The sequence below is a fragment of the Aethalodelphis obliquidens genome, unplaced genomic scaffold, assembly GCF_003676395.1.
Source record: "Aethalodelphis obliquidens isolate GAN/ISIS:26980383/991018 unplaced genomic scaffold, ASM367639v1 scaffold52, whole genome shotgun sequence".
NCBI lineage: Eukaryota > Metazoa > Chordata > Mammalia > Artiodactyla > Delphinidae > Aethalodelphis > Aethalodelphis obliquidens.
The window spans coordinates 11,433,550-11,448,088 of record NW_020837996.1 but is presented as its reverse complement, the minus strand read 5'-3'; the positions used below and the strand labels follow the sequence as shown (position 1 = coordinate 11,448,088).

At 36.2% G+C, this 14,539-nt stretch overlaps 2 protein-coding genes across 8 annotated transcripts in view; one reads left to right on the top strand and one right to left on the bottom strand.

Annotated features, from left to right (window-relative positions):
• Window positions 1–2,101: 2,101 nt before the first annotated feature.
• On the bottom strand, window positions 2,102–8,579 carry NUDCD2 (NudC domain containing 2). Its single transcript, XM_027084375.1, has 4 exons — window positions 8,182–8,579; window positions 5,591–5,639; window positions 5,223–5,374; window positions 2,102–3,050 (listed from the first exon to the last, which is right to left on the bottom strand). The coding sequence occupies exons 1-4, from the start codon at window positions 8,368–8,370 to the stop codon at window positions 2,967–2,969; spliced, it is 474 nt and encodes a 157-aa protein (XP_026940176.1). The 5' UTR covers window positions 8,371–8,579; the 3' UTR covers window positions 2,102–2,966.
• Window positions 8,580–8,868: 289 nt separating this feature from the next.
• The window catches only part of HMMR (hyaluronan mediated motility receptor), a 50,381-nt gene continuing 44,710 nt past the window's right edge, over window positions 8,869–14,539 (top strand). For 4 of the 7 annotated variants that reach the window (XM_027084365.1, XM_027084367.1, XM_027084363.1 and 1 more), the window contains exons 1-3: window positions 8,958–9,083; window positions 12,300–12,398; window positions 12,851–12,933. In XM_027084365.1, the coding sequence (XP_026940166.1) occupies window positions 9,038–9,083; window positions 12,300–12,398; window positions 12,851–12,933 (228 nt within the window). In that variant the 5' untranslated portion in view covers window positions 8,958–9,037. Of the gene's footprint in view, window positions 9,084–12,299; window positions 12,399–12,850; window positions 12,934–14,539 lie in introns of all 7 variants that reach the window. The other 3 variants (XM_027084364.1, XM_027084368.1, XM_027084369.1) reach the window with 2 other exon arrangements.

Here is a 14,539-nt window from a genome sequence, read left to right as displayed (position 1 = left end):
GTGTTTTTAAAAGATTATATATGATTCTATTTAAATGAAGATCTTGAAAAAAAAATATTGAGGCAGAGACTAAATCAGTGGGCTCCAGGGTTTGAGGCTAGGAGTAGGGTGTAACTATAAAGAGAAAGCATGAAGGAGTTTTGGGCTGACTGAACCAGTCAATTTCCTGATTTTGGAGGTTTTACACATATCTTTACATAAGTTAAAATTCACAGAACTACAAACAAAGTTGATTTTACTGTATGTTTATTCAAAATATTAAAAAATTTTAATGTCACATAGATAAGCCAATTAAAGGAAAAACGCCTCTTCCCCAACAACTCACTCCTAAAGTTATTGGGTAAAATGAACATCATAGGTATCTTGCCGAAGGGTGTGGTTGGGCTGCAGCGGCCCAGAGTGGGGCATTAGGATCCAAGTAGGTGAGGCGGGTTATCTCTGCTTGGCATAGGGTTTTGGAGCCTGAGCAGTGAGAAAGGTATTCGCATGGGAAGATGACCTAGAATAGTGAACCAACTATATTAAGGATAATAGGGATCAGGTATCTCACTGTTGAAAGGAGTTCTGTACAAAGGGAGAGAGCAAAAATGAACCCCATGGGATCAGAAATGAAAGTTTAAGTGTGAACTCATGGTTTTCAATATATACATAAATATAAAAATCTAGATGTAAATGTATGCATAATAGACACACACCAACAGCAACTACTCACTAACACATAGAACCTGGCTTCTAAATACCATTCTTCACTAGAGAACCAGGGCTCCTGGGAAAAATGGCTGATTCTTGTGCTAGGGTAGGGAAAGCAATAATAAGTCTGGTATATCTTATGCCAGAGAATAAGAAGTTGCTTAAATAATCATGGGGACATGTCAAAAGGGCATAGAAGCCACCTGCAATGACCTTCCACTGGCCGAATCCAGAAAAAATTTTGAGGATCAAAGTAATGGGAATAATAGATTTTAACCCAATGAATAAAGTGGAAATCATGAGTATATATAGATAAATTTAAAGTTTGATGAGAAACAAGGTGGTACTTTTGAAACTACATCACACAAAATACCTAACCATAAACATGAAAAGAATAGCTTTATAGTGGAGAAGACTGACAGACACCACTTAATCAGTGATCTAAGTACAGTTGTCCCTCAGTATCCACAGGGTATTTGTTCCAGCATCCCCCTCGGACACCAAAATCCAGATGCTCAATAATATGACATAGTATTTGCATATAACCTACCACATCCATCCCACAATACTTTAAATCATCTCTAGATTACTTATAATACCTAATACTATGTAAATAGTTGTAAACAACATAAGTGCCATGTAACTAGTTGCCTGTTGCAAGGCAAATTCAAGTTTCGCTTTTTGGAAGTTTCTGGACTTTTTTTTTTTTTTTTTTTACTATTTTCTATCCTTGGTTGGTTGAATCTGAGAATTTGAAACCCACACATATGGCAGGCCAACAGTAAACACTATCAGAAAAAGGACAAATTGAAACCAATAACTTAGGATACAAAAAGAACACAGCAACACTCCTGCAACAGTCCTGTCAAAGATTCATAACCTGATTCTAATCATGAAGAAATATCAAACAAGATTCACAATGACAGAGGTGTACAAAACTAGCCTGTAATCTTCAAAAGAGCCAAGGCTGTAAAAGTCAAGGTTAAAATGAAGACTTGTTCCAGTTTGAAGCAGACTAAAGACCCTGATATTAAAGGCAAGGCATGGGGAATTCCCTAGCAGTCCAGTGGTTAGGACCTAGCACATTTTCACTGACGGCGGCCCAAGTTCAATCCCTGATCAGGGAACTAAGATCCCACAAGCCATGTGGCACGGCAAAAAAAATAAAATAGAGGCAAGGCATGATTGTGACTGGACCCTTTTGCTATAAAGAACATTACTGGGATAATAAGTAAACTTGAATGGAATGAAGGTCCAAGGATTAGGTGGTCATAATGTGTCAATGCTACTTCCCTGATTTTAATGATTGTATTGTAGCTACGTAGCAGCATGTCCTTCGAAGGAAATACACACTTAGGTACTCAGAGGTGATGGGGAATCAAGTTATCAACTTACACACAAACCTGAAGAGTCAGGGAGAAAACAATTCTGTGTTCTTTACTTGTAACTTTTCAATACATTTAAGACTCTTTAAAATATTTAAAATTAGAAAGGACATAAAAAGGATGAAGTAAAACTTCAAGACAATTCTTACCTATATGTCTGGATCACTGGAGATCAAAATGATGTCACTGACTTATAACCATTGACTATAATTTGTATTTGTCACTAACAAAGGATTCACCCAATAACCATATTCACTTCACCAATTCTCTTTTGCACTAATCTATTCTTATTGATAGGTTTTAAACTATTTTTCAATTTCTTGACTTAAAGGCATCTCTCAAGGAATTCAGAAATTTTCAGTAACTCTTAAAATTAACTTAGAATATATCTGTGGATTGTTTTCTCCTTTCTGAAAATTTTTTTCCAGTAATACATTTTCCTTGTATGAACTGGTACACTTAGACAAAGGGGTACACAATTCCTATTTAGAAAAGTTTATTGAACATTATTCCTGCATCACACTTATTGAAAGAAAAACTTAATTTTCCCTGATGGTACCTTGTCATTTCACATGATCTATACTCTAAAGATTTTTGTATTAAAAATACAGGTTAAATATGAAATTAGTAAAATGCAGCATATAAAACTTCATGCTGAGCAAAAACAAGTCCAAAAAAAAAGTTACCGTATATCAACAGAATAGTTCCTACAGTATTTAAGATGTTTCCTATGTAACTCATATTTGAATGCAATTTTTAGAACCATATTTAAATATATTTTGCAATTTGTTAACTGCAGACATTCCCATTTTTCTTCCATCACATCATCTGTTCGTTTTATTAAGCTGGCAAATCTGCTCGGATCCACAAAATGCAGCAAGAAGATGGCAGTTATTTCTCAAGATTTGAGAAATCTGGTCCACCTTTACTGTAGTTTCCTGAGATTTCTGCTCCACTGAAGTCAAAACCAGGATTCTGAAAAATATGGAAAAAACAATTATAAAACTTATAAGGAAAAATATAAGTAACCCAAAAGGAAAATGGTAAAAAGATATAAACCAGCAATTGACAAAAAAGGAAATCTAAATGGACAATAAACATGTGAAAAGATATCAAACCTCACTGTAATCACCAAAGTGGAACATAAAACTATGAGGTACTTTCCCAACTTTCATATTTACAAATATTTAGAAGATCAATATGCATATTACAATGTTGACAAGTGTATGGGCAAACATATACTTTACCATCAGTGTATCAACAGATTTCTAATAACTAGCATTTTTTGAGAGCTTATTACATGCCAGGCAGGGTTCTAAGAGCTATATATATTTTAAAATACTCAGTCCTCACGACAATCTCATGGAGTAAGTACTACCTCAGCCTTCAGTATTTTTAGAGGCATTTCATTTATTCAACAAACATCTATTGATTTCCTACTGTTCAGAAGACACCATGAGAGGCATATGGAATTTAAGAATGAACAAAATAGACAAAGATCCATGTTCTGGTGGAGATTACATTCTAACAGGAGGAGACAAATAATAAACCCTAAATTACCTAGAGCAGGGGTCAGCAAGCTTTTCTGTAAAGAGCCAGGTAGTAGATACTTTAGGCTTTGAAGGTCATATAGTCTCTGTCATAACTACTTAATTCTGCTGTGGCTATATGAAAGACAATACACAAACAAATAAGCATAGCTGTGTTCCAGTAAAACTTTGCTTCAAAAACAGGCAGTGGGCTGGATTTGACCAGTGACCATAGTCTGCCAACCCCATGATCTAGTGTGTTAAAAGTTTGTAAGTGCTATAGTATAGGATAAAAAAAGAAAGAAGAAAAGTAGGGCAAGTAAGGAAAATGAGGAGATTAGAGTATTTAAATAGAATGATCAAGTATGCTTCATTGAGAAATGACTTGAAAACAGTAAAGAAATTAGCTAAGCTTTGGGAGAAGACCATTGCAGTCAAAAGGCCAGGCATGTTTAATGAACAGCAAAAAGGCCAGTATGGCTAGAGCAGAATGAATGAGGGGGGCAGTAGTAGGAGAGGAAGTCAGAGACACCATGGAGGACCAGACCAATTAGGGCCTTATAAAAGACTTTGTCTTCTACTTGAGTGAAAGAGTTCTGAGAAGTCATATAATCTGACATGCATTTTAAAAGGACTGCTCTAACTGCTATTTTCAGAAGACGGTAGCTTGGCAAGGGTAGAGGTAAAGAGAACAATTAAAAGGTCAGGCAAGACGTTAGAGGTGGTCCAGGTGAGAGTGGTAGTAGACTTGGTGGTCAAATCCTGAATATATCTAGAAGGCCATGCCAGTAAGGTTTCCTGACAATTGGAGAGGGTGTGAGAGAGAGAGGAATGGAGGATGATTCCCCAGATTTTTTTGATCTGAACCAGTTTCCATCACGTGAGATGAGAAGGCCATAGGTAGGACAAATGCGGGAGGGATATTAGGGAGTTCACATTGGACATGTTGAGTTTGACATGTCTATTAGACAGAAAAGTGAAGATGTTAAATAGGCAGCTGGATATGCAAGTCCAACATTCAGGAGAAAAGTCCAGGCCAGAGACATACGTTTGGGAAACACTATCATATAGATGAAATTATCCATCAAAACTTTAACAGTGGTTTGATCCAGTAATAATTCTCCCATATATCTATCTTAAAGGAAAATTTGAATATTTTCAGAGATGAAAGTACAAACTGTTTGAAATAGACACAAACAGAGAAATCTAAATCTCATCAAAGAGGGAACAGCTAAATAATAACGATACACTCAAACTAGGGAACACTCTAAAGCAGTTAAAAGTAATGAATTTTATCTGTATGTATTAGTAGGGAAAGAGACTGAAGACTTTTGTTTTTTGGCTGCACTGGGTCTTAGTTGCAGCACTGGCATCTTTGTTGCGGCATGTTTAGTTGCAGCATGCAGGCTCTTAGTTGTGGCATGAGGACTTCTTAGTTGAGGCATGCAAATCCATATATAGAAAGGCCAGTCATTTTTCTAACCATTTAACTTAAAAAATTTCTTTGAAGAATTTTAGTAATTTTTTAAAACCACATTTGAGTTTTAATTTCAAATAATAATTATTCTATGAGTTTAAGATGTTTAACTACACATATTCATACATTCATCTGACTTACTTCTTTCTGGAATCTCTCTAATGTAAGTTTTCTTTGCATTTGGTCTTGCACCCAAGGATCAGCTGCATATCCAGATTCTAGAAGAGAAGTCCAACAATTTGCCGCATCTCTCTTTGTCTTTGTAAGAACAATACGGACCATTTTTCGATCCTCTAAACAAACAAACAAAAATCACAAAGAAATCAGAGTTAATCATTAATTTGTATTTTCAAAAATCATTAGGGAATCTTGACATACAATTGTTTTCAATACATTTCTTTTACTATATCTTCCAAAGCTGCAAATCTACAGCAGGGATAAACATACTAATTTCCAAGACAAAATTAATTTTTAAAAAGATTCTAAGAAATATAATAGATTACCCTTACCCAGAGTCCATGTTCCCTCATCAGCTATTGTAGAATCAAAGAGTTTGCCCTGAAAAATAAACATATGAGTACTAAAAATAAAGAAATTCCATTCATTTTCATAAAGTTTTCATGATTTAAGACTTACCTTACTTCCCATCTAATCCACATATAATTACTTAAATTGTTTAGAGTAGGGAGATCAAATTTTATACCATTTCAACACACTGATAGGTGCTCAACCCTAAGTTCCCTCCTAGCGAGTGAAGAACCTAATTTACGCTACGGAATATATACTACGACAAAGAACACAGGGCTCTCTACAGAAAGATCAGGGCTCCTTAATTTTTAGAGGATGAAGAAATACTACTGATCACTGATTGGCCAAATGTGAAGTTAATATGTGAAATGCTTTAACTTTAGCAACTATAATAAACTACAAGAAGAGCTCTCCTGTGGATATTAAGAAGAAATGATGTCTTTTAAAACAAACTTTTAAAAAACTAAAAACAGAACTACCATACAACCCAGCAGTCCCACTACTGGGCATATACCCTGAGAAAACTGTAATTCAAAAAGAGTCATGTACCACAGTGTTCACTGCAGCTCTATATACAATAGCCAGGATATGGAAGCAACCTAAGTGTCCATTGACGAATGGATAAAGAAGATGTGGCACATATATACAATGGAATATTACTCAGCCATAAAAAGAAACAAAATTGAGTTACTTGTAGTGAAGTGGACGGACCTAGAGTCTGTCATACAGAGTGAAGTAAGGCAGAAAAAGAAAAACAAATACCGTATGCTAACACATATATATGGAATCTTAAAAAAAAAAAAAAAGGTTCCGAGGAACCTAGGGGCAGGACAGGAATAAAGGTACAGACGTAGAGAATGGACCTGAGGACACGGGGAGGGGGAAGGGTAAGCTGGGACGAAGTGAGAGAGTGGCATGGACATATATACACTACCAAATGTAAAATAGATAGCTAGTGGGAAGCAGCCGCATAGCACAGGGAGATCAGCTCAGTGCTTTGTGACCACCTAGAGGGGTGGGATAAGGAGGGTGGGACGGGGCCGCAAGAGGGAGGAGATATGGGGATATATGTATATGTGTAGCTGATTCACTTTGTTATAAAGCAGAAACTAACACACCATTGTAAAGCAATTATACTGGAATAAAGATGTTAAGAAAAATAAAATAAATAAAAAAATAAAAGTGGTTCAATCTCTTTGTAGGGCAATGTAGCATTAAAAAAAATTTAAAGCACATACTGTACATCTGAGGTCAGATGAGTTGTCACTGACTTTTCAGAAACTCGTTTTAAGAAAGAACTAACCAAAATATAAGTTTAAAAGAGAATGCATCTGCTAAAATCCATTTTGATTTGTTGTAGGAAATGAAATTAAAATGTCACATTAAAAAAAGAAAACACATTCTTTTCATGTCAATACCAGTGGAAAAAAATCCTACTTGTCTAAAATCCTAGAGTTAAGAGTTATTGCTAAATTCCCTAAGCTACTGCAAATTAACTAAATTTACTAAAGTAAATTTGAAGTGTAATATTAAATCACCGTTCAGTAAACCCCACAAAATTGCACAATTATTCAGAAAGGTCATCAAGATCCAAGCTGACATAAATCAATGTCTTTCACATGAATCTTCCTTTTCTCTGAGGCACTCAAAACACTTTCCTATAAAATAATAATAACTAACACGTAGTGTGAGCTTATTACATACCAGTCACTACTTACTCCAAGCTCTTCACTCACCATGCTATGCTGAAAACAATCCTGAGAAAGGTACTATAATTACTCCACTTTGTGGATGAAGGCTTAAACAATGAATAATCTCTTGCCCAAGGTTACACAACTGGAAAAATGACAAAGCCAGGCATCTTACCAAGTAGTATCCCTTGACCATTACACAACACTGCCATCAAATATCTTGGGCATCTAACCTGAGAAAGAAATCTAACTTCAACTTAACTGAATTTAACTATAAATTTTAACAAGGAAATAATCGGTACCAGATCCAAAGGGTACTGATGAGAATAAAAGGGATATTATTTTCTTCACAACCTCTTGACACTGCTTAACCACTCCACAAATGAGAATTTTTCTAATTTCAGATGAGAAAATAAATCACCTGACATCACCTTCGAATCCTCGTCCTGACATCTTTATCCTTTATTTTCATCTTTATTTTCCTATAACTGCCTAAATATTTATTAGTTTAATTATGACTCCCTACAAGAGCATAACCTCTCTTGAGTGCGGGAACATTACCTGGCTCGTTCACCGCTGTCCTACTAGCACCGAGATCAGTACCTAGAGGAAAGTATAGGTACCATAAGTATTTGTTCCTTCAACGATCTAGTTAAGCAGTTCTCAGCTGAAGACCCGCAGAGGAACAAAAGAAACAGCTTCATTTGGCTTAGAAACAAAGCCCGGAAAAGTGGCGTACTCAAATTCCCACCTCAACTCAGGACTGGCCCTGAGGGTGGGGTCTCCGCAGACCAGTCTTTCCAAGGAAACTATGAACTCTAGCACTCAGAGATTTGAGGGGGCCGGGAAGAAACTGAGCACAAGCCCCAACCTGCCGCTACCTTGAGTATCTCGCGGCCCCCCACGGCCAGCGCCACATGCCGGCTCTGCAGGCCGCACTGAATATCCTGGGCGCGAGTGCCTGGCGGCACCTGAACTTCAATGAACACCTCCTCCAAGGTCTGGTACCACTGGCCCCACGGTGTTGCGCACGGAACCACCCCACTGCGCTCCTCAAACGGGGCTGACATACTCCAGTCGCCTCTCGGCCGCGGTGGCACCGAGCGATCTGAGCGCACGCACGGAATATCCGCGTTCGAGCCACGCCCCGGCTTCTCCGCTCGGGTCACTGCACACGCGCAGGAATGTAACCTGAAGTCTCCGCTCGTGTTCGTTTTTCCCTTTCAGAGGCCATTTAGGACGCTGGCAGAACCCAGGTTTAACGAACTGAAATCCGGAAAAGTTTACCTCCAAGGAACGACGGGAGACAGCTGGAACCAGTAAAATCAGAATTCATTACACTGCCGCCAACATGACGTCAAAAGCGACTGAAAATTCTTTGATGTGAAGTGCGCTTGCGCAAATGCTGCTGGTGCTTAGTTAAAATTGAGTAACGCCAGCAGGGGTTGGGCCCGTGGGGAGGGCGCGGGGCGAGAGGAGACAGTAATAGTCTCCTATTGGATGGTAGCCTAAACAGATCACCTAATTGGACGCTGCTAGAACCGAGTACGCATGCTCTATGGATGTTCCCGTCCTGGATTGGTGTGTCCAAGGCTTTGGCTTTCCGATTGGTTAAAGTTGGGTGGGAGGGGAATAAGCGGGGAGATTTGAATTTGAAGCGAATAGGGCCTAACAAGCCGCAGGAAGTTGCCGAGGAGCACCCTAGAAACCTTCGGTTTTGTGCGGCGGGTCGTCAGCATGTCCTTTTCTAAGGCGCCCCTGAAACGATTCAATGACCCTTCTGGTGCGTACGGGGAAAGGATCTGGGGGACAGAAGATGCTCTCACGCCCCTTGCCCCTCTTGATTCCCTTCATCAGAGGCAAATAGAAGGCGATTTTTAGGGCTGGGATGGGGCTCACTTAATTGATTCATTTTCCTGAAACACATGCTAAGGTTTTACTACATGCCAAGCACTATTCAGAATGATAAGGTTACAACAGCGAGCGAAGCAAAATCCCTGCTCCATGAAGCTTACATTCAATTGGAGAATGCAGCCAATAAACAGTGCTGTGGAGAAACTAAAGCAGAGGGAAGGGAATAGGAATTAGGAAGCATTGATAGCTATTTGTTGGTCAAGTCCGAAGGCCTCACTGTTAAAAAAAATATATATATATATATATATATATTTATTTATTTACTATTGCTTTTGGTTTGAACTTGTGGATTTCTTTTGGATATCCCATTTAGGCGTAAAAGAAGGAAGATTGGTAAAGGCAGTTTATGGGTGTAAAATTATGGCAGTAGCACTTAGTGAAAACACTATAGATGAAGTAATGGGAGCTAATTTTGACAGTACCCCAGGCACCACACTAAGTCTTTACATAGATTATTCTATTTTAATTCCCCCAAATCCCTATTGTTCATTATTTTATTGATAAAGAGATGGAGACTATTTGCTAAATGTTACACAATCCAAACTGTCAGAACTGGGGCTTCAAACCAGGCCTCCACGAACTCATCCTGTGCTCCTAACCACTGCGGTGCAAAAGCACAATAACCATGAAGCCTTCCGTGTGGTTGGTAAGGCATTCATCATTTAGTGGCTACTAACTGGATGCAGGGACTATGCTAAGGTCTTCCCTACTAGATCTGGTTTATTCTTGCCAACAGCCAGGTGAGGCAGGTACTGATATTGTCCTCATTTTACAGCTAAGGACACTAAGGGGTTTTGTAACTGTACTGAGCAGCCTGTAAGTGACAGCTTAATATCAAAGCTCATGATTTATCCTTTATAATGTACACTTTTAACAGTCACTCATTACACCTTAATTTCTATTAGCTAAAATGCAAATGGAAAAGACCTCTGCTCACAAAGGAAGGCCAAGGGGGCAAATGGATCAGCACAAGCATATTTTTTAATTAGAAGACTCAAGAACCATATAATTTTCCAGACATTCAAAGAACCTACTCTAAGTTCTGTCAGCAGTGTGTCTTTTAAGGAGATTTGTTTGTTTGCTTGCTTTATAATAGATTAAACTGCTTTTGCCAATTACACAAAATTTCAGGCTCACAGTTTCAAGAGTAATAAGTTACCATCTATTTGATGCTGTGTGTGTGTGTGTGTGTGTGACTGTAGTGATTTCTCGTATTACTCCAGAAATCCTAACAACCAAAGTATAAGGTAGCTACTGTTTTGTGAATGAAGAATCAGTCTCAAATAGAAATAACTTTCCAGGGGTCTTAAAGCTAGACTGGAAAAGGAGAGAGTATAATGTTCTTATTTATCATCTTCTCCCTATGACTGCAAAGTACCTGGCATATGGTATTATCTATTGATTGGCAGGCAAAGCTGGATTTGAACATCGATCTAGCTGATTACTATACAAAACTCTATTCCCAATCCCACATCCCAAGTAACTTTCTGTTTTCTTTGCCACACTGCCAAACTCAACCCTGAGCTAAATACTGAGGAAAGGGACGTGATTGAGACTGTCCCTAACTTCAAGCAGTTTTGTCTAAGGTGGGAGATGGATAAGTACATTATTATAACCCATTACAAAACTGCAAGAAGTTCTATGATAGTAACAATATGCGTAGGCTGCTGTGGAATGGAGGTTTCTAGCTTGATTTGAGGATTTGGAGAAAACTGGAAGAGGCGACCTCCAGGCTGAGATCTAAAGTAAGCAAGAGCCGGATCTCAAGTCAGCTTTGCATAAGCCCTCTGAAATGCCTTCGATTTGGGACTCCAGTTACATGAGGTTATACAGTATAAATTGCTGAAACATAGAAATATAGTCTAGCATAGTAGTTTGTACTTTGCATAACATGGCTTTATAAATTTTCTGGTGTATTGATACTAGACAGAGATAGATCGTCACTAAATTTTTATTCCAAGCTAAATCTTGAGGGCTAGACATTTTTAGTAGCTTCATTTCTAAAATCTGCTGATGGTTTCCTCAGTGAATCTCTCTGAGTAGAGTTGATTCCAAATATTTTATTTCTTATATTCAGTCCTTAATAACAAAGCTGTATTGCTTGTTCTGACACAATTTTCATCCCAAAACTGTCTGTTGTTTTGCTCGGTTGTCTGTGTTCCTTTGACCCAATTGAAGTAAAGGTCATTTGGGAAGATAATGATATTTATTATTCTTCACAGAGAAGCCTAATATCAAATGGGTGCTATTTTTACATTTGAAAATAAAGGAAACTTTTAAAAAAAATTTTATTGGAGTATAGTTGATTTACAGTGTTGTGTTAGTTTCAGGTGTACAGCATAGTGATTCAGTTATACATACACATATATTCATTCTTTTTTAGATTCTTTTCCCATATAGGTTATTACAGAATATTGAGCACAGTTCCATGTGCTATACAGTAGGTCTTGTTGGTTATCTATTTTATATAGATATGTATGTGTGTATATGTTAATCCCAAGCTCCTAATTTATCCCTCCTCCCCATATTTCCCTTTTGGTAACCATAACTTTGTTTTCGAAATCTGTGAGTCTGTTTCTGTTTTGTAAATAAGTTCATTTATATCATTTTTTTTAATTAGAAAAAGAAGCAATTTATTAATAGTATTTTTACATTTATATTACTTTACTATGACTTTTTTTTAACTGAAGTATAATTGATTTAAAATATTGTGTTAGTTTCAGGTGTACAGCAAAGTGATTCAATTATATTTTTTTCAGATTATTTTCTATTATAGGTTATTATAAGACATTGAATATAATTCCCTGTGCTACACAGGAGATCCTTGTTGCTTATCTGTTTTATGTGTAGTAGTTTGTATGTGTTAATCCCATACACTTAATTTGTCCCTCCCCCCTTGCTCCCCTTTGGTATCCATAAGTTTGTTTCCCATGTCTGTGAGTCTGTGTCTGCTTTGCATATAGATTCATTTGTATTAATTTTTAGATTCCACATATAAATATCATATAATATTTGTAAGACATGTTTTTAACTTAAGATCATAAGTCACATTAGATGAGATTTTAATATTTTATGTTTCCTCTAGGATGTGCACCATCTCCAGGTGCTTATGATGTTAAAACTTCAGAAGTATTAAAAGGACCAGTATCCTTTCGGAAGTCACAAAGGTTTAAAGAACAAAAAGGTAATTGATCCCAAAATAAAATAATGATTATATGATCTTGTAAATTTTGAAGTTAAGAAAACAGTATTTAAATTTAAAGATGCTGTAGTATTTCTAAAAATGTGAAGCTACACCTATATTTAATTTTTCTTAATTGATAGATTTACAAAAGGGTCAACTTCAGAATAACACTTTCATCATTACACTGTTGTATAACCAGGAAAATTAAGCAAGATGCCATAGATATGTAGTTTTCCTTTTCGGTTACTTTAACTCTCTGTTGGAGAATATTAGAAAGAATATTAGGAAAATTAGGAAAGAGATGTGTAAAAAATATTGTGCAACTAATTATTTGAAAATGTACAATCAAGAAAAGAATAACTTTATATTGCTATAAGAAATTTGGGAATTGTGTTTTGTCTGTGGTTCAAATACGTAAGCACAAACCATGATCTGTACAATTTGTTTTATAGCAGAATCTCAACAAAATCTTAATGTTGACAAAGATACTACCTTGCCTGCTTCAGCAAGAAAAGTTAAGACTTCGGGATTAAAGGTAAGGAGCTCTTATATTCTAGCTGGTTTATAAACTGTAATATGAAAATATTTCTGAAAGGTACTGTATTTGACTAGAATGGGTTAAGTGTATAAATTAAGGTTATTGGTAAATCTGTAAATTAGTAAAACATTATCATTGGAACTCCAGCAAGCTTTACATACCTGCCTGTGTCATTACTAAATATATTGTGTTTAAATGTGCCCTTAGTTCAAAGTTACAAAATGGTCTCCACTTCTCAGTCATTTCTATAGCTGGGCAAATTTTATAATACTTAGTAAGCCTTTAAAAATTATGCAATGCTTTGATTTGTTAGTTACCATAATTTGAGTTGTTCTGGTTTTGTTTGTTTATTTGTTTTGGCGGAAGAGTAAATATTGGCAAACAAAAAGAAAAAACATTCTAATGCCTAAAAGAGGTCTAGTACTCAGAAACTGCCAAGGAGTGGTAGGAGATTAAATTCTTAATAACTTCATGTTATAGCTTGTGCGATAGCCTACTATTACGGTTTCCATTAGTTCATAAAGCAAGTTGTTTTTCCTTAAGGAGTTGCACAACTTGGTATTTTAATGTGAAAAGATTCAGAGTTGGGAAATCAAAGCTATAAGTTAAGCTTATTCTTGTTCATTAATTTGGCGATTACCTAAGTCTCTAGTTCTATAAAAAAAGAGCTGTTGTCCAATATGGAAGTGATCAGCCACGTGTGGCTACTGAGCACTTAAAAGTGAAGAATTGAATTTTTAGTATTATTTAATTTTAATTAATGGGTAGTTAAAAACTGATACTCGATTCTGTTGTTATAAAACTTAAATGTTTTTGGAATAACTTGGGTATGTGAATCTACCTTTTCATCTGTATATTTTGTGAAATCTAAATATAGATAGCTATTTCTAATGAAAATTTAGCATCTGAGTTGAGACGTGCTGTAAGTGTAAAATATACAGCAAATTTTGAAGACCTAGTACCAAAAATATAAAATATCTTGTTAATAATTTTATACTAATGACATGTTGAAATAATATTTTTGATATCTTGGTTAAAGTAAAATGTATTATTAAATATTTTACCTTTTAAATATGGCTACTAGAAAATTTGAAAATATGTACATAGCTTGCATTATATTTTTATGGGCAGCACTGATACAGATACCCTTTTCTTGGAAATTGATGTAAATTTCTTGACTTGAATTTCTTGGAGAAACAGTTCTGAAATTTAAAACTAAATTACAAACAAGTTTGTGTAAAACTCCTACATAATAGACCTTCCTTGATAGAAAATGCTGTCAGGTGTGAAATTAATAAACATGAGACTGGTGGCCCTTCCCCAACTTAGAAATATATGAAACACATTTTGTTCAAGGTGTTTATGACTTTCCTTCCATCTTTAGATGGAAAAGATAGATATTCTGTTTTGGGCCGTTATCTCAGAAAGGCTATTGGATATAAAAAGATACGTAAAAATACATCTTATTGAGAATAAAGGCAATGAGTAGATTAGAATCAGTTTGTATTATTTCAGTTTTTCTTTATGGTTTTGCAGTTGTAGTTTTTTTTCATATTTGGGATCTAAGTTTAAGTTGATTTCTTTCTTTTTTTTTTTTTTTTTT